General features: G+C 31.7%; 1 protein-coding gene across 6 annotated transcripts in view; it reads left to right on the top strand.

The window, feature by feature from the left end:
- LOC145684220 (diacylglycerol kinase theta) overlaps window positions 1-21,479 on the top strand; it is a 286,225-nt gene that overhangs the window by 213,445 nt on the left and 51,301 nt on the right. For 5 of the 6 annotated variants that reach the window (XM_081756303.1, XM_081756305.1, XM_081756302.1 and 2 more), the window contains 5 exons: window positions 23-124; window positions 6,847-6,954; window positions 15,063-15,197; window positions 18,455-18,572; window positions 20,057-20,250. In XM_081756303.1, coding sequence (XP_081612429.1) covers window positions 23-124; window positions 6,847-6,954; window positions 15,063-15,197; window positions 18,455-18,572; window positions 20,057-20,250 — 657 coding nt within the window. The remainder of the gene's footprint in view (window positions 1-22; window positions 125-6,846; window positions 6,955-15,062; window positions 15,198-18,454; window positions 18,573-20,056; window positions 20,251-21,479) is intronic. The other variant, XM_081756306.1, reaches the window with a different exon arrangement.

Raw genomic sequence — 21,479 nt, 5'->3', positions numbered from 1 at the left:
GCTAAGTTTTGAAATTTTCCAGGGCATAAGGGCAAGCGGGTGTCAGCTGTCATGAGGCGCTTATCTGTTGTGTTGCCTCGCAGCTGTAAGGGCAAATGCCGATATTCCCCTCCATACATGAGAGGTATCTAGCTGAATTAATATAAACAAACAAAACATATGATATGTGCATGAGTGTCGTGTGAAACCGTTGCCTCAAAGTTAATTCATTAACAAATAATATAACGTAATATATATTTTTTTATTTTACTAAAGAAAATAAATCAGTTTCTTTTTCTAAATACAAACCTTCATGCAAATATGAAAATTCTTTTTATAAGATAAAAGGTAATATTCTTGTTTCAAAATACATGATTAATAATATCTAATTAACTGTTTGGCTTATATTTTTACAATTTATTTTGTGCTCCTTTAAACGGCAAACGAAATACAGAGGAAGTGAAGATCATATTTGAATTAATATTTTCATTTTTTCACAAAAACATAATCTTCATAATATTAGTATTAATCAAACCTACACCATAACCTATTTTAATATATTAATGTTAATATAAAATTATTTTTTTGGTTTTGTATCCACATTGTTATGTTCGTGAGCGCTTGTATAGATCAAAATAGTTGGTTTTTTTTTTTTTTTTTTTTTTTTTTTTTACCGTTTGATCACATTTAATTGTTACACCACGATTTTATTCAAAAGATAGGGGTGGATTACTGCAACAACTGATTCAAAGTTGGAAAAACATATTAATAATATATGAATGAGAGTAATGACTCAATTGTGAGAACAATATGTTAAGGTCTCAGTGGGGAAAATATTAAGGTTTGTGAAATTAAATACGTAGCAGGTTGTCTGTTTGAGTGTTCCCCTGCCCGAAGGCAGATTCTAGCCCACTTACTCTGACGTACCTAGGGACGACAACTTAACTAGCAGAGCAATGGAGGATGGTCAATTTCTTATCCTGTGATTCAGAAAGAGTTATGGCGAATTTGGAAATAAGATTTGAAGTAGGGGAATAGGTTGAGAATTTAAAGAGATACCACCCATCGCATGGATAGTCACTTATAAACACGTCAATTAATAATCTTTCGATATAAGGTATTCTGATTTTCTATACTGTCATTGAATCTGAACCTTCACACAGAGACGTTGGGGATTAATGAATGCAAACTGAGACCCTAAATTGTAGAGGCGATGAGAGATAATATGCTAAAGTAAGCGTAAAGGCTTGACTTCACCAATATGGAAGCACATGCCCCTATCTGTCCTATGTGTTTTCTAGGGAGCGACAATATTTAAAATATTATAATCAGTTTCAAGAGATGAATACACAAACTTTGTCCAAAGATAAGTTGAATAAATGATTAGAGGATAATCCATGATTTTTTTAAATATATTATGTCTTTCATTGTTGATAGAGTTTAATTATTGGGAGCATATTCCTAAAGAGTAAAATTAAATGTTGTCAACAATCGTCATCATCATCATTATCATAGGTATTCTGCCATTATTGGCAGGTCAGATCACTTGCCACAAATGAGAAGCTTCCATGCTCTACGGTCTTCCGCTAACCTCTTCGTCTTCGCGTATGATACCATCCATCAATTTTAACCTCCTTCGCTCCCTCCCTCTCTTTCCTGAGACCACAGCCTCTAAAACGTCCCTCATGATACAGTTCCTTCTTAGCCAATGTCCGAACAAGTATCTCTACCTCTTCTTAATAATATTTAAAATTGTTCTTTTGTTCTCCGCCACCATTTCTAATACCCTCTCATTCATTTTCCGCTACACTCAGCTAATTCTCTCTTCTTTTCCACACCCACATTTCAAAAGCTTCCAGTCGTTTTTCATCATTTTTGCGTAATGTCCATGTTAGAGATCCATATGGCATAATACTTTACACGAAGCACTTTATGAGTCTTTTTCTCAACTTTTTATTCATGGCTCCACAAAATAGTCTTTTCTTCCTCCTAAAAGCTTCTTTCGCCATTCCTACCTTTGCTTTTATTTCATATTTACACTTTATACCATTACTAATAGTACTACCCGGGTATCGAAAACTAGTCACGTGTTCTATTTTCTTCCCTCCTATTTCTATATTTGACACCGACCCCTTCCTTCCAATCACCATGGCTTTTGTCTTTCTAACATTAATTTTCATCCTATATTCTTCACATCCCTTCCTCAAGTTTTCTAACATCTTATTGATTTTCTCTTCAGATTCTGTAACAAGCGCCATATCATCTGCAAACCGTATACACCTAAACGTTTTATCTCCTACTGAAATGCTGTCTCCATTTGGTAGGCTCTTTCTCACTATTTCTTCTAGATAGATATTAAATAATATAGGCAAAATACAACATCCCTGTTAAACTTTCCTTCCAATTCTTCTATTGCTGTCAACAATGGAAGAAACAAAATAGTAACAGAAAATTCACGGATTATTTAATCAACGTGTAAATGAAATACTGCTATCCCTGTACCCTTGGAGAAAGTTAATCTACAAATTATTTCAGTAACCTCTGCTACTTTCTTTAGTAACTTCTTGAACTGCTACACTAGAACTATTGTGAAATCCACTTTCTAGTAGTCATCTTAGAACCATTCTAGAAGAGGACAAAATATGAAAGTCTAGTAGCTTTTTTAAATTATTATTATTATTATTTTATTTTACAGATACAATGTTAATACTATGAATTCTATAGCGTCCACTAGCAAATTAAACAACTTGTCTTTGAGCAAAGTTTGAATATTTACCTGTTGGATTTGGTTAAATTACTTTGAATATTTTCCACTCTTTACAAAATACATTAGAAAGATAGAGTACACGTGCTGGCATCTATTGGATATTAGTGCTCCTTCAAACTCATCTTAAGTTGATTCCAGCCTGTGGACGAAATGTTAAAATATTTTCATTATTCTATGTATATTGTGTACGTACCTATCAGAAATGATAAATTGAGTTTTCTTTTTATAGCTACAATGGCATAAAAGATATTTTTCGAGCGAATAAAAGTTACCTTAACTAATATATTGCGTATATGCAGTAGTTTCTTAAACTTTTTAACTTTTTAATGTAACGCATGTAGTGATGAAGTAAGTCTGTTTCATATAGCCTCGGTGCTAAAGGACATTACACCTCAATCAGCAAACCAAACAAACTAAGCAAATTCATTATAAAATGTACTTGGGTGAATCAAAAGTTACTTTAGTGTAGTAATATTCATTTAATAAAATCATATTTCATTTGCCTTCATAAATAACATGTACAATAGACTTCCGAGTGTACCCGGTTCGCGACTATCCGGCCTCATTTTCTTTTATCGTAATTAAATCAGGAAGGCAAGGCGTTACATTTGGCAACATTGCCAAGGCATTGGAAGCGGGCGTCTACTACGATCCTCCTCTTGTGACAGGAATAGAGCAGCGTTTTGGTCCTTGTTCATTGTTTCGTCAGTGTGTAACGGACCTCAATACATTGCGTTTGCCGCTGTTCCTGATTATAAGTGTACAGTAGGTACAATACTGTATTCGTAAATTGTTCTTGCGGTATGCTTAATGTTTTTTAATGTGTACTACAGTGAAAATTTGAAAATGGGTGATAAATGAAAAAAAAAGTAGTGACTATAAAGGAGACTATTGATAGAACTCTGGCCTATCCGGCTTTTTGTTATTCAGCCTGCCCTTCCGCCAATTGAGCCGCATACTCGGGAGTCTACTGTATATCAATTAAATCAAGTAATAATAATAATAATAATAATAATAATAATAATAATAATAATAATAATAATAATAATAATAATAATAATAATAATAATAATAATAATAAAAGTAAATAAAATATTCAAATCAAATCATTTTATCTTCTTTCCTTGAAAGAGTTGATACTTAGTTATTAAATGGAAAAGTTTTCAAATCATGTTTAATTTTTCGACTTGTGAAAGTGTACTTTCTTCTTTCCCCTTTTTAACTCATTGTTTTGATTCGGTAAACTTTACTTTTGACATTATTTTTTTGCATTAAGCGAAGCCATATAGAGTTGGGTCTGGTAATATCAGATGGCACTGCTCCATTTTCATATTCATCCATGTCGCGAAGGTGTGAAAAATCAAACACGCACTTATTTTAAAATTAATAATATAAATGCAATGTAACTAAACTAAAAAAATCAAATCGAGATTGTTTTATTTTAAAAAAAAAAATATGAATAAGCATATTACGGTAAAGATTCTTTTGACTCATCCCGTGTTTTGTGAATACGAAATTTATTACATGTTTAAAATTTTGTTCAATTATGATATTTCAGAATAAATCAAATATCCCTTTTTTAATTCAACCATATGTGCATTTCCTTTAAACAATATATTGTAGGCAATATAAGCAGTGAGGCATTCGTGAACATTTTTTTTTTTTTTTTTTTGACATATCGGCGAATATTAATTTACAGTTTTATCCATAAAATCATGTAATCAAATGTAATCTCTTGTTTTCATTTTTTTTTTTTTCATCTGACGTGATGCCTTCGTGTCTTTGTGATATCTCGATGTTGTCAACTGTAAGATAAAATTGTCATTTTTTTCTTACATAACAAGCTGCTTATTTTATATATATACATAAATTAAATCATTTTTACGTTTCATTTGCTTAAACTTTTCTGTTTTGCGACAAAAAAATTAATCCAAAAAAAGTATTAAGCATTCTGGGCAATGTTATTTGCAATAAAGAAGAGTTATTATTGTTCAAAATAAATGATCAGTCTTTGTATTTAGTCTTGTTATAATTTTGCTGCATTCGTTCAAAAAAAATTTTTTTTTGAATGTAAAAGCAGCATGTTTGTTATCGCTTGGCTTATTGCGCTGTTTTTACTAGCATTTGTTTTTTATTATTATTATTTTCTTGAATGCATGCAATTTGTTCTGTTGTTACTGTTTTAGGCAGTAAAGAACTTATTTTAATTTTAAGAAACGTAACGTAAATATTTAAAGAAAGACAGGAAAATAAGTTATTCACAACGTTCAGTTATTTTTCCTTTTATAAGTACAGTAATTAGTAAAGAATATATTTTATATATATCAGATTAGAAAATATAAAGTAAATTATAAAAAAAAGAAGTTATTTGAAAGTTATTTTCTTTTAACAATAAACTGCGGAGTTTTAGGTGTCTATGGCATATTTGGAATAGGAAGTAAGTTTATATATCAGTGGCGTCTCCAAGAATTCATCTTGAGGAAACATAATCTGGAGGTGATTATAGATTTGTAATCAGGGGATGATGGAGTTCCGACGCTCCCATTTTTCTTGGTTCCTTAAATCTTAAAGTCGTAAAGAACATGCTTCTCGATTAATATGAAGTGCAGACACTGAAAATTGAACACTGGGTCCCCTCTGAACTTTTTGATCATTACGGGTCTGAGTGGCTGTAGGCTAAATGAATTAAACATTCTTGGAATAATGCATGTAACTATTGATTTCAAGGGATTATTATTATTGTTATATAATGATTAATAATTAATATTTGTAGTGTTGAACAAGTTTAGAAAGAAATAACCAAAACTTTATCTGGATAAAAACTTATCTAAGAACAAAATGTTGAAAATCTATAAATTTATCTCAAGATAATCAATTTAAATTTTTTATCCATATATTTCACTTTTTTTTTACTGTTAATTTAAGGGGTCTAACTCACCTTCTAGTGGTAGTTTAAGTTTCCTCTAAACGGATTTAGTGATGCCACTGTTTCATAAAATATAAATGATCTCTAAGATTTGAAACTTTCCGTAAGTCTTGTTTAATTATTTTTTAACTAAAAAAAAAGAAACTATTACAGACCAAATTAACCTCATCAATTGACTTTTCCTTTAAAGCAAATTGAGATTAAGAAGTAATTAAAGGATAATATTACTTAATTTACCACAAAAATTGACTTTAAAAGAAAGAAAAAAAAAACGATTATAGCACACATGATATTTCGATGTCTATGAATATTGTCAAAAGGGGACACCGTGTTTAGAGCATTGAACTCACGTCCACGTTGTCCCGGGTTCCATTCCGATGCTTCCCAATTTTCAGCGTACGCCCAGTGTCCTGAGGCAAACTGGGGAGTCACGTGAATAAAAGACGTGACGGCTGCTAGGTCTAGAAAGCTCCCAATACGCCGGTTAGTGATAGGGCGACGTGTTCGTCGCTTGGCTGGACGTAGTTCAACCAATCGCTAACAGATGGCGTTGGAGTTGCTCAGGCCCTGAAATGGGCTAGAACGTCAAGTGGTTTGGTTTTTGGAATATTACCAAATATACTGAAAGAAGCACAATTTCACGGCTCATCTTCATTTTTTTTTTTTTTTAAGTAATTTTACTGAGCTGCGTTTCTTGCAGTTTAACGTGACATATAATGTAAAAACAAAAATGAAAAAGTATATATTTGATTTTTTTTTTCTTAAAGTTCCATATGTTTCATCAGATTCATAAATAAATATTTAAAAAAAAAAAAAAGTCCGAAATATCAGGTCTGAGACGGTGACTAATGTGAATATAGTAAGTTTCAGTGATTATTTGATTTTTCTTACTTTTCTATAATATGCCAAAAACTGCTTCCATCGGTACATTGCTAGGAAGAGAAGCTTATTCTCAAATTTATAAGCTTATTCTCAATTTTAATCTAAAACTGCGCAGTTTATTTATTACTTATTTAGTGTGCTATTTTTATTACAAAAGAAATAAGAATAGAATTGAAAGTATGATCTCAATTAGTAAATTACTGATTTAATTTTTTTAACTTACGATTCTACTCATATTTCTTTTCCTGTTATAATTAACGTTTCGTTATGGTACTTTTTTCCCCCCCAACAGCCCACAGTATATCTGGAGAACTAGGCAGTGATGATTCCCGTTACCACGACAACGATGATTTCCCTCACTCACGAGACAAAATGAGAGAACGGGAGGACCGAGACGAAGGTAAGACGAAATAAAAAAGAGAGTTGTATATCTTTCAAGTCATTACTTTTATCTGTTGCAAGGAGTGTAATGTGTGTTCATGTCTAAACACACTTGTTACGAAAAAAATGTTTTAAAAAAATGAAACATTATTAACAGCTCAAGCAAAAATAATGAAATTTTCCTAAACAATATTTAAATGTTAAAAAAAAAAGTTTTACTGTATATTATTATAACAATGCTTACATGATAAAATTAGAGCCGTTTCTAGGTACTTTTTAAACCAACTAATTAACGAAGTGATGGTGTAAATTTCAATCCGGTGAAAAAAATAAAAGTAATCTTTTTGCAATATATACATATATGTATAAAATATAATACCTTAACCACAAATCTATGGTGACAATCCTATAATTAGGTATAACAATATAATGTAATTATTTCACCGGATACTTAACAAGTGTGGAAATTTTGATCAACTTAGTGGAAGCAACTATCTAGTGTTGTTGGCGAGACGGATTTAACATCTGCGCCAGTATAAAACACCTCTTTGGAGGTGAACTTCAAGACTTCAAGAATATTAAATATGTGTTAACTACTTTAAGGTACGGAATATTATGTACAATTTTTTATTTTAATTTAATTTTGTTTTGATGATTAAAAGTGGATTATAACCATAACAAAAGAATGATAATAATAAGTTTACTGGACAAATAACAGAATTCCATTTCGTTCACGTACTCAGGGCAAAAGTAAATTAAACATCTAAGATTATATATATTATAAAGAACACAAATAAACAACTAAGATTGTCAGTGATGTACAGGACAAAAATACACTCCTAGGATCGTCTATGATATACAAAACAAAAAAACAAGCAGCAAAGATAATCTATAATGTACAGGACAAAAATAAGCAACTAAAATTGTCTATGCTGTACAGAACAAAAAGAAGCATCTAAGATTGTCTATGATGTATAGGACAAAAATAAGGAGCTAAGATTTCCTATGATGTACAGGATAAACCTAAGATTATCTGTGGTAAGCACAAAGCTAAGATCGTCTATGATGTACAAGACAAACCGAAGATATACAGGGTGGTCCAAAGAGTAGGTATACACTCCTGCATTAATCAAGTATAACATTCTAGTTTATGGGTTTATTTGCTTCGGCTCTTCCGAGCTTAAGATGTAAGTAACAACACATTAAAAATAAATAATAAAGAAACAAAGTCCACCTGGTGGATAACAATAAGAAACGATATAAAATGTAATGAGCTGATCAGTATTGTACCATATGCCTACTCTTGGTCCATCCTGTATATGATGTACAGGATGAAAATAAGCAACCAAGATCAGATCGTCTATAATGTACAGGACAAAAAGAAGCAGCTAAGATCGTCTATGATCTACAAAACAAAACAATAAATAAATAAATAAATAAACCAGCGAAGATTGCCTGTAATGTATAGGATAAATCTAAGATTATCTACATATAATGTACAGAATAAAGCTACAATTATCTATGGTGAGGACAAAGCTAAGATCGTCTATGATGTATAAGACAAATCGAAGATGTCTATGATATACAATATAAAAGTAAGCAACCAAGACCGTCTATGATATATAGAATAAAAATAAGCACCCAAGATCGTTTATGATATACAGAACAAATCTATGATTGTCTATGACATATAGAACAACAAGAAATAGCTAAGATTGTCTATGATATATAGCACAAAAAGAAGGAGCTAAGATCGTCTGTGATGTATAGAATAAAAATAAGCAACCAAGATCATCTATGATGTACAGAACAAATCTAAGATTGTCTATGACATACAGAACAAAAAGAAGCAGCTAAGATCGTCTATAATGTGTAGGACATAAAAAAAGTAGCTAAGATCACCTATGATGTACAGGATAAAGGTAAGATTGTGTTTGATATACAGAATAAAGCTAAGATTATATGTAGTGGGGACAAAGCTAAAATCGTCTATGATGTACAAGACAAATCTAAGATGTCTATGATGTACAGGATAAAAATAAACAACCAAGATCGTCTATGATATACAGGATAAAAATAAGCAACCAAGATCGTCTATGATGTATAGGATAAAAATAAGCAACCAAGATCGTCTATGATGTATAGGATAAAAATAAGCAACCAAGATCGTCGATGATGTATGACGTACAGAACAAAAAGAAGCAGTTAAGGTCATCTATGATGTACAGGACATAAAGAAGCAGCTAAGATCGTCTATGATGTACAGGATAAAGCTAAGATTATTTATAATGTACAGAATAAACCTAAAATTATTTATAATGTGCAGAATAAAGCTAAGATTATGTATGGGGAGGACAAAGCTAAGATCGTCTATGATGTATAAGACAAATCAAAGATGCCTATGATATACAAGATAAAAGTAAGCAACCAAAACCATCTATGATGTATAGAATAAAAATAAGCATCCAAGATCGTCTATGATATACAGAACAAATCTAAGATTGTCTATGACATATAGAACAACAAGAAGTAACTAAGATTGTCTATGATATACAGGACAGAAAGAAGCAGCTAAGATCGTCTGTGATGTACAAGACAAAAATACACAGCTAAGATTGCCTATGATGTACAAGACAAAGCTAAGATTGTCTTGCTAAGATTATCTATGGTGAGGACAGAACTAAGATCGCTTATGATGTACAAGACAAATGTAAGATGCCTATGATGCACAGTGTAAAAATAAACAACCAATATCGTCTGTGATGTACAGAACAAATCTATGATTATCTATGACATACAGAACAAAAAAAAGCAGGCAATATCGTCTATGAATTACAGGATAGAAAAAAGCAACGAAGATTGTCTATGATATAAAGTATAAAGCTAAGATTGTCTGTGAAATATAGAAGAAAGCTAAGATCTTATCTAATATACAAGACAAATATAAGATAGTCTATGATGTAGAGAACTAAAATAAGCAGCCAATATCATTTACGATGTACAGGATAAAGCTAAGATCGTCAGTGGTGTATAGGACAAAAATGAGCAGCTAAAATCTTGTATGGTATATAGGGGGGGGGGGGGATATGTCGTTCATGGTGTGCAGGATAAAAATAAATAAGTTTAGGTCATCTCTTATAGCGAATATGTTAGTCAAATACATGAGTACAAAAATATTCCTACAGACATAGAGAATTCAAAAGACAATGAACAAATTCGGGAATTAGGATTCTTCAGCTCTCGAATACTAAGAAGAGTTCATTTTTATTGTACTTTCAGAGTTAATTTTTGTTTTTCCTTCTCTCCTCTGTGTGTGTGAACATCATAAATAGTTTCTGTTCCGTAGATTTTTGTCCTTATTCATTTGAATATAACATTCTCTTTCATTAGTTTTATACTATAACACAAAGTAAATGTATTTTTACATAATAAAATATTTATATGGTGTGGGTAATGTTGGTTATCCTATCTTTGGTAACCAGTGTTACGGAGTTTTCCTATTTTCCTAATATTTCTTGTTTTATATAAGATTTAGTTTTGTTAACAAATATTGCATTATTGTCAATGATGTATACGATGAATCTTAAAAATACATTTTTTCGATTCCTATATGTTTTTCCTTTTTTTAAAATGTTTTGAGTAATGTAATTTAATGGGAATTGCATAGTTATTGAACTCAAGCATTTTTACAATATGTTTATACTCTAAACAGTTGCTATAGCACTTAAAGTTATAAAATATTTATATTATGTATTTGATCTGATTCTAAACCCTCTTCTAGAAGTTCCGTAAACGGAAAATTTAAAAAGTAGAAAAAATGTCAATAATATACATCACAACTAAGCGAGAAAAAAACAATAAAATTAATGTAAGAACGGCTATTTATAACGACTATTACATTCAAAGTCAACTATAGCCATAACAGTACTACAATGTTACAGTCATAACGAATTACTTTCAACAAATATACAATATACGTAAAAATAACATAAGAGATGGATATGTATTAAAATCAGATAAATGTATCTAGTCTATGAAATTACTTGGAAACAGCACTGAATAATATAATCTTCCATCCTATCTTTCCTTGATAAGCAGCGTGATAAATAACAGTGTGTTATCCCTAGGATAATTTTTTTAAGCAGCTCAGAGTTGCAAGAACGAATGTCATAGCTTACTCTCTCAGCAGAAATTGATAATAACACGCTACTTTTGAGTTTTCCAGACCTAGTTGGCCAAGAAAAAGAATCAATTCTTCGATAATAAATCGATGTAATGAAGTACAAATCAGAGCAATCAAGAAAGTGTCTCAATTTCGGTTCCGCATGAACATAGACCATTCTAGCTTTGTAACTCTGGAAACGTATTATGAAAATCTTAAAAGTGAAGGCTAGTCAACCTACTATAGTACAAATAAAATTATAGGCAATTATGTCCGGGAACTTGAGAGAAAATTGAGTCCCTTCCACAATTATTTCTGGCTGGGTAGACTGTAACAATGAATTGACGATAATAAACTTAAGAATTGTTATTATAATTATCCACAATGCTTAAAGTTAGTTTGATGCAGCAATTAAATATAATGTCTTTGTAATATTGAAAAATTAGTTATGTTTAAGTAATGAACAGTGGAGTAGTAAGTGGAAATTAGTAGCAGCTGTTGCCTTAAGTTGCACGGTTATGTAGCTTTTTTTTTTTTTTTTTTTTTTAATACAAAGAATGTTTTTGAGGAATGAAATATTGTTTGAGCACAAATGAAAGTTTTTTCTTCAGCGCAAGACAGTACAGAATATATACGGATCTCTCAAAAATTGATGTAAAACAGCTGGAAGAAAGAGAACAGTTTACGTTTATAATTGCTTGAGCGTTGAAACCACGGTACATTCAGCAACATTAAGCATATAGCAGGAAACTTCTATTTTTTAATAAAGAAAAAAACATTTATACCTGCACTGCTTCTACCTTCTCGTGAAATTTTATTGAATGTTTTGTATTAGTACATTACTTCCATTTCCAACAATTTTGTGTGAAAAGTATATGCTTCTCAGGGGATTTTGATAATCTCCGAAACAGAAGGTCCTTGTAAAGTACCGGTATGTTTATTTAATACAAGGTATTAATGAAGTAGACCAAGCGTGTCGGTCTCAGTATCTGAATTGGGCCAAATAGTTATGAACGTACAATAGTACGGGCCGCACGATGGAAAGGAAAGCTATTTTCATGTAAAATCGCACCTGATTCCATAGTTTCCTGCTGTTCTATCCATAATGACCCTTAGGGTTGGCCTACAAAATCACTGTAATACATAATCTAATCTCTTTCATTTATTGTATAACAAGGGAGAGCCTGGAGGTCCTCACGCCACGACAGGCCAGCCTACATTTGCAGGCCTTGCAAACCCTAACGTTACACTGCTGATTTGGATAGTTCACACACTACAGTAGTTTCTCAGTGATGTTTTGACCCGACTACGATCGATCCTGTAATAATAGAACTATGGTCACCTTTAAGTTCAGTTTTTCAGCACCCTATAACTACAAAATTATGACTTCCGACCACAAGTCCATATGAACTTTTTTTTCTTATTTTGATGTGAGGAATCTATTCCCAAAATATTGAACACCCTGTATATCTGGCGTTTTCTAAATCATGACACGTTACAAGGAAGTATTTTGGCAATATGTATTTTGGCAATATTGCTTAAGTGACTCTTTGACACAAGTCGCGCACGTGCCACTATTGTGTACATCGCTGTCCTATGTCCTATGTTCCTAATTGAGAAAACATATATGTTAAATCGGAGATTACGCAAACAAACTTTCCTCATTTTTTAATGATTTCAGAATCCAGAAATTCTTTAGTTTTCTGTGTTTGTAAATCTCTTGCTCATACAGAAGTGGATCTCTCCCTTTTACGCCCACATCGGCATTCTGACTTTCTGAAAAAGTTAGAATAAAAGATATACGGGATTATACATACATCAAACGCTCATTATTTAGTTATACAGTGATACTGACATCCATTTGTACAGTCAGTCAGTCATATTGACACTTACTTGTACAATCAGTCATACTGACACTCATGATGTGTATAGTTAATCAGTCATACACTCATTTTTACAATCAGTCATACTGGCCTCATTTGTAGTCAATCGGTCATATTGATACTCATTTGCAAAATCAATCATACATTTGTACAGTCATTTGTACAGTCAAAAAGTCATACTGACACTCATTTATACAATCAATCAGTCATACTGACACTCATTTGTATAGTCAATCAGTCGTTCTGATACTCATTTGTACAATCAATCAGTCATACTGACACTCATTTGTCCAGTCAATCAGTCGTTCTGATACTCATTTGTACAATCAATCAGTCATACTGACACTCATTTGTACAGTCAATCAGTCATGCTGACACTCATTTCTACAATCAATCAATCATACTGACACTTATAAGTACAGTTAACCTTTTATTTGGCCGTGTTGCTTACAAGCAACATCGCTTTCTATTGCGTTATACGCAAAAATGATACTTAAGTAATTGTTTAATTGGCATTGGTATTTTCATACAGTATTCATATACGTGCTTCATGGATCATTTGTGTAGATATTTGTAATCTTCGTCAACAAGGGACAGTCAAATTCAGTAGAAACAGTAATGTAGTTCCTTTTGTGTGTGGTTTCTTGGTCTGTAGGAAGATATTTCAACGGAACTACTACAAATTACTCCTTCTAAGAAATATTCCTATTTATAATTGACCATATTATGGACAGTATTGCTTACTATCAACACATGATTACCTATTTTAGGGCAGTTAATCAATTAATCGCATTATATTCGAACTCTCTTGTAGTTATGTGATTAACGTTCACGCCTTCGATCCGTGAGTTTCAAGTTCAATTCCCGGTGCGAGTTCATGTTGTTTAGAGCCCATGTTAAGATGTAGGTCTATGTCTCGTATAGCCTTGGTATTGAATGGGACGCTAAACTCAAAACCAATTAACAACCATCGAATTATATTCAAGTCCCGTGACCAGATGGTAACTATTATTATAGGAGCATACTTCTATGTCTCTCCTTTAAGCTCACTCACAAAGATATTACAAATTAATTTTAATGAATGTGCCTTCTATAATGTTTATTAACTTCATTCTTCTAATTAATCACCCACTAACTGTGTATACTCTACTATAAATTAATATGTCTTTACTATTAGGTTATGCACTACTTACTTTTACTAGAAACATTGAACTTGTAGATTACAACAACAAATAATAATAATTGTGGTTGTAGCAGCATTGGATTTGATTGTAATTCTTTTATCTTTTGTCTTTTCCCAAATCAAAGTATATTTAATTGTAATTCTTTTACCTTCTGTCTTTTCCCAAAAGTAATAAAAAATATATGATCATAATTCTTTGACCTTTTGTCTTTTCCCAAAAGTAATCAAAGTATATTTAATTGTAATTCTTTTACCTTTCGTCTTCCCAAAAGTAATCAATATATTATAATTCTTTTACCTTTTGTCTTTTCCCAAAAGTAATCAAAGTATATTTAATTGTAATTCTTTTTACCTTCTGTCTTTTCCCAGAAGTAATCAAAGTATATTTAATTGTAATTCTTTTACCTTCTGTCTTTTCCCAGAAGTAATCAAAGTAAATTTAATTGTAATTCTTTTAAGTTCTGTCTTTTTCCAGAAGCTTTCAAAGTATATTTAATTGTAATTCTTTTACCTTCTGTCTTTTCCCAAAAGTAATCAAAGTATATTTGATTGTAATTCTTTTAAGTTCTGTCTTTTCCCAGAAGCTTTCAAAGTATATTTAATTGTAATTCTTTTACCTTCTGTCTTTTCCCAGAAGTAATCAAAGTATATTTAATTGTAATTCTTTTACCTTCTGTCTTTTCCCAAAAGTAACCAAAGTATATTTAATTGTAATTCTTTTACCTTCTGTCTTTTCCCAGAAGTAATAAAAGTAAATTTAATTGTAATTCTTTTACCTTCTGTCTTTTCCCAGAAGTAATCAAAGTATATTTAATTGTAATTCTTTTACCTTCTGTCTTTTTCGAGAAGTAATCAAAGTATATTTAATTGTAATTCTTTTACCTTATGTCTTTTCCTAGAAGTAATCAAAGTATATGATGGCAACAACTCCCTGCGGCGCCGTCTCTTCAGGCCCATCACAGTTTCACGACAGGCCACGACAGAACAATTACTTACTTCTGCAATGAGAGCATTCCATATCACAAAAGATCCAGGTAAGCCAACACCTTCGGTCTATTATATAGTAAATACGATGCTAATTTCGTACATGTTTTGTTATTTTAAAGATAAAATTTAAATATCTATCAGTGGTGAAACTAAGATTTCCCTACGAAGATGTATTACGAAATTTCATACTTCAGTTACGAAACTTTATTTTAATTTTCATATGCAGTTAACACAGCAAAATAGATAAATATTTTTAAAATATCACATAGAAATGTGTTTAAATTGACTTGATAAGCAAGATGTAATTTCACATAATGTCAAATGTAATTTCACATTTGGTAACTTTGCCACTATGTTGACTTCCAAAACCTCAATCTCCTGACACGACTTTTCTGATTTATAGTATATTCTTCTGCACTTAACATATATTTTGAACAGTCTCAAATAGTGTACTTTTTTTGGTAAATAATGTATGTTGATTATTTTATAAATTTCCAGTTTACTTTTTTTTCTTTCACTAAAGATATTTTTAACTAAGTTTTTCAAAATAAAGATAATCTTTAAACAGCGAATCATTTAAAAAAAAATACAAAATTTGATTTTTATGTAAGTGAAGTAGAAATCACTAATGTTGGATTAAAATATCTAAAGGCCCCTTGACATTATTTACAGTTTATTCTACTTTCTTGGGACACTCATTGCAGTAAGCTAAGAAAATAAATATTTAATCCCAGTACTACTAAGTACCAGTTGATCACTTAACAATTTCCAATGCTTCTAGCTAGTAGAATTACAAGCTATAGTTCACACAATTTAGACTTTAAAGCATGTGTGGTAGGTTCTTTCTCTGTTTGTTTAACTTAATATTGAATAAGGCTACTAAGAAGTGCTATGTGGCGTGTGTTTTGTCTTATATAACTTCAAGATACGGGGTCCAGAGAAGCATTTCTTAGCTTTTACTACACCAAGTTTAATTCATTAATTAGCTTCGGGATAATACACTGGAGAATTGCTGAAAGTAGTTTAAGCACTTTCCAATTGAGGGGGTCAGCTCAACAGTCGTCTAACCCACATTTTTTTAAAAAAATGGAGAAAAATCAAGTTAAAGTTAAACACATGTGGTTTTTGTGCAATATATGTATATACAATGTATGACACATTCAACCACTTGTGCTTGCTTTTGGTATATTGTACAAAAAAAAAAGAAAAACAGATATGTTTAACTTTAACTTGATTTTGCTGCATTTAAAAAAAATGTAAGTTAGACCACTATTGCACTAACTCCCTCAATTGCAAAAGAAAGCGATTCGAATAATTTTCAGATTACCCCACAAAGTCACCATGGAAAAAGTTTTTCATAGAAGCAAAAATTTTAACACTTTCCAGCGTATACATTTATAAATCTATTCTTTTTATTGTGAAAAACAGGCATCTCTTAATCTTTAACAAAAATGTTCATGGCAGTAATACAAGACAAGGCAGTGACATATTTGTGATGCATCAAAAATATGCTAATATAAGCAAAACAGTGTATATGAACTGTGTTAGGTTGTATAATATACTTCCTATGTACTTACTTGAAGAATATGACTAATATGTTACCCTTTTCGTAAGAAGTTATTTAACCTCCTTGCTGTAAAGTGATATTATAGTATTAAGCAATATTTAAGTGAGTCATTAAATGAAGAATAGGTAACAGATATTACTCCTTAGTACATCCCAGGTGTGGTAAAAATGGTTTCTTAATTACCATGTAAATACTTGATATCTCCTATTTTATGACTTTATAATTTAGTAAGTGCAATAATATATATCTTTTGCTACCTCATAATATTTTGTATGTATATTAATGACAACTGTAATGCTTACATGAGGATTTTCTCGCGTTTTGTAAGCTAATCAAACAGGCAAATAAATGAAATGACCTAGTCAGTAGACCTCAGCAAGTGTTTTCAACATAATTAGTATTTACATTAAATTTAATCGTGATTGTATCTGATCAAGATGAATTTAGACAATGGAAGTTTAGATTCACAGTTTCTAACTGGTATTTTCAAAAATATTCTTATTCTATCTTAAACATCAGGTAACATTAGTTATTTCATGATCCACAATTATTTATGGAAGAAACAGCGTTTTTTGTTCCAGAAATTGGTGTAACAGAACAACTTAACTGCATCATTTTATACCTATTTTCCTTTCTTATATCTTGCTATTTCGCTTCTTCAATTGTCAACATACTGTAAGGTTTTTAATTGTGAGCCCTAGGCTGAAGCCTCACTAAATTATTCCTTAATTCTGAACTGAAAATTACTAGAGCTATATGGAAAATTAAAGATAGGAACCAGGGTCTAGAGCTAAATGCTATTCACCAGGTTATGGCATATATTGATGATGTAAATTTAATAGGGAATTATAAGAAAACAATAGAAAGAAATGCAGAAGTCTTATTAAACGCTTGCAAGGACTTGGGTTTTAAATAAATGGAGAAAAAACTAAATACATGGAAGTCCGTTAAGATTGTAATACTGCAAATTATTGATGCGTTAAAATATCAAATAATACTTTCGATAAAGTGGATACTTTCAGATATCTAGGATCAATATTAACGGACCAAAATCGTATTCACGAAGAAATTAAATGTCGACTAAAAGCAAGGAATTCGTGTTATTATTCAGTTCAAAATCTTTTGTCGTCGCGAATTCTGTCGAGGAATTTGAAGCTTAAAATATATAAAACGATAATCATGCCTGTTGTGCTGTATGGTTGCGAAACATGGTCTCTTACTCTAAGGGAAGAACCAGACTGAAAGTATTTGAGAACAAAATCCTAAGACGAATATTCGGACCCAAGAGAAACAGGAATGGTGAATGGCGGAAACTTCATAACGAGGAACTACATAATTTATATCGTTCACCAAACATTGTTAGGGTCATCAAATCTAGGAGGCTTAGATGGGCGGGTCATGTAGCTAGAATGGAAGAAAGTAGAAACGCTTTCAAAGTCTTGACTGGAAGACCAATCGGAAAACGACCATTAGGAAGACCTAGGCGCAGATGGGAGGACAATATTAAGATGGATCTCGCAGAAATAGTAATACAAAGTTGAAACTGGATACAGTTGGCTAAGGATAGAAGTCAGTGGAGAGCTTTTGTGAACGCGGCATTGAACCTCTGGGTTCCATAGGCCATAAAGTTAGTTAGTTAATTAGTTCATATGAAAAATCTCTTGAATTAAAAACTTTTAAGTATAAGTCTTGTTTATGTAACTTTTAATATATATTTTTGTGGTATGTTTCTTGCAGGGAATTTTTTCTTAACTGACGCATATTCCGCAGAAGAATCCGAACTGAATGATCCAACTCCTGTACATAACCTTACACGTAAAGAAGGGAAAAGACCCGCAATATTCCTACGCTTTAGGTAATTATTACTTGTTTTTATGTGCCATTCATGTTCACTAAAATACTTTTTGTGTGCGGCATTTATTTCCACAAGTAAATCCAAAATTGTTTAACTTAAAGTAACATCTGAAATTGCTCCTCTACATGCTGCAAAGAATAGGGTTGTGTCCTAGTTTTGCACTATCCATTTTGTAGCAACCCTTCTGAGGTAGGGGGGGGAGAAATTATTGATTTTCAGGATATCTAATCTCTCTCTTACTCTCTCTCTCTATATATATATACATAAATGTGTATGTATGAGTTGATAGTAAGCGTTGGTCTACCATTAATAAAGGAACAATTTGTATAATATTGCAAACCAATATATTTCTTCTGAACCCTGCAATGACATTAAATCACATAATTTTGGATAATATTTCAACCAAGAGATAAATACGTTCTAGCGAGAAAATCTTTTGTAATGAACTTACCTGCAAATTCCAGAGATTACATAAGACATACTAAAAATAATACAAAATTTACCATTTTAATTTTCCTTGTTTTCCATAAGTGAAAGGAGATAATTAAATGCAACTTACCACAATCATAGATAGTGTTATTCATCACCGTCTCCTTTAGCCTAGCCAGCATAACCGTGGGATGTAAAACTTAAAAATTTCATTTCATTTTTTTTTTTCTACAACAGAAAGTATGAACCAGAAGAATTTTCAGTGTTGCCATTCATAGAAATTACAGTGTTACCAGAATAACATTTACCCCAGAATCTAAGTTAAGGCAGCGACTAGAGGAACGAACTAAAGTGCATTTGATTATACGCATCACGAACGTGAACTACTTTTTAAATAATAGTTGTACTTAGTTTGTAATAAACAAAATAGTTTTAACATACAGTATTAAAATTAAATAATAATGTTATTTAATTTTACTTGGTACAGCTCCGATTGTTTGTTTTTCGGTTATGCGTAAACTTATTGTGGCGCTTTATTACTTATATTATTTTTAATAATGTATTTTTAAACATGTCGGCACTGTAAAATTGGACCTACACCACTCGGTAATAAAATGGGTCTTAAATTATAAAAATTTTTATGAGTCACTTATTAAATTCATTTTATAGGCAAAAAGTAATACTATGGTTGTACTGAGAAGTAATTTCTCTCTGATATGTTTTCATATTTGACAAAGCCATGAACTCACATTTTTTGAAACGGAAAAATAAATAAATAAACCTTCTAATCTACGTTGTTTTTACTGAATATTTATGTTTAATTTTTGGAATTTTAAAATAGATTCCATGCATGTATTTAATCGTGAATACAAATTAATATAGATTCAAATACGTAAAATTAGTTTGGTTAAAAAGTTTTTGATATTATATATTTTTGCTATATTTAATATATAGAATCCAGAGCAAGCAAGTTATTTAAATTTCCAGTTAAAAAGCTAAACAATTCACCTGTTTCCTTACTCTATTTGATGGTTGAACGATTTATCTCTTTCCAGGGACCGTGATAATGACTGTGGGGAAGTGAAGGTCTATTCCGGAAAGCTGCAAGTGTCAGAGGCCTACTGCACTGTAACTGTGACTAGCGACACCACTGTTTCAGATATGATTCAAGAAGCCATTAGAAAATTTAATCCTGAAAACTCATGTAGCGAAGATTATCGTCTTAGTGAGATTCTCTTGGATCGGGGAGGTAAGATTTCTTAAGTCTGTGAAATAAAAGAAAACCTAACAGATTTGAGCGTTGGTAGTCAATTTTCACTAGTATCGATGTTGAGGCGTGATGTCACGAAGAAAATAAGAGCAAGGAAATTTTAATAACTGTGGCCAATGTTTATGACTATCATATTTCTTTCATTTCTTTCCATTTCCTTGTAAACTTAAAATAAGCTTGTTTTATTCTATTTTGATATAAATTGGATGCATTTTATTTGTTATTTTGTAGGCTTTGGTTATTTGTATATACTAGGCGCGTTTTTGAAGTAAGTACCGATGCTGTTTAAAAAGTAAGCACAATATTTTGTTTCCACAGGATTTTATACCTTAGTCTACTTCTCCACATTGTTTTCGTTATTATTGGGACACTTGTAACAGAAATCCATTATCTTTGTCATAGACAGTTGCTGCCTGTGATGATAGCTAAGTTTGCACTGCTTCTTTCATTTTTCATCATCTACATTGAAATATTTACTATCAAGGAATTCCTTCAGATTAAGAAACAGATCAAAATCGCTTGATGGCAAGTTAGGGGGGTCAAATTGTTCCGAACCAAATGACGCGATTAGGTCTTGGGTACATTTGTCTGTGTGTGGCCTCGCATTGTCATGAACCGAGACAATTTCACGTGAGAAGTTTCCACGCCATTTGTTCTGTTTTCAGTTTGTGTAAGATTGCACACTACGTGTCCTTGTTGATAATTTCATTCCTGGGAAAGAATTCAGTGAGCGAAACACCTTGTCTGACCCAGAAGATAGTGCATACGAACTTGTTGGAGGATATTATCTACTTGGATTTTTGTTTCATTGGGTATATAGAGTGCCTCCAGCCCATGGGTTGGTGCTTCGATTCAGGAGTGATGTGTGACACCTATCTCACTTCACTTGTAACGACATGCGTTAAATACTCACCACTTTCTTCAGCATATCATGTGAGAAAAGTCAATGCGCTGCCAGATCATTTATCCTTGTGTTCAGCAGAAGGATTTTTTGGTATCCATCGTGCGCACAGTTTCTGAAATCCTAAGTGTTCTACCACAAATTTGTAAAGGAAGAATGGAAGAATGTAAATTTGGAAAATGGAAAGAAAGAAACATCACCGTAAACCATCTGTCCTCGCGAACTTTTTGTTGATCACAGACAGTCGATTATTCTGTGACACATCATGCACATGATTACGACCTTCCATTGAACTTTCTAATCCACT

This window comes from Thermobia domestica, chromosome 4, assembly GCF_964235325.1.
Source record: "Thermobia domestica chromosome 4, izTheDome1.hap1.1, whole genome shotgun sequence".
NCBI classification, from domain to species: Eukaryota; Metazoa; Arthropoda; class Insecta; order Zygentoma; family Lepismatidae; genus Thermobia; species Thermobia domestica.
This window is presented reverse-complemented; position numbering and strand designations above follow the sequence as displayed.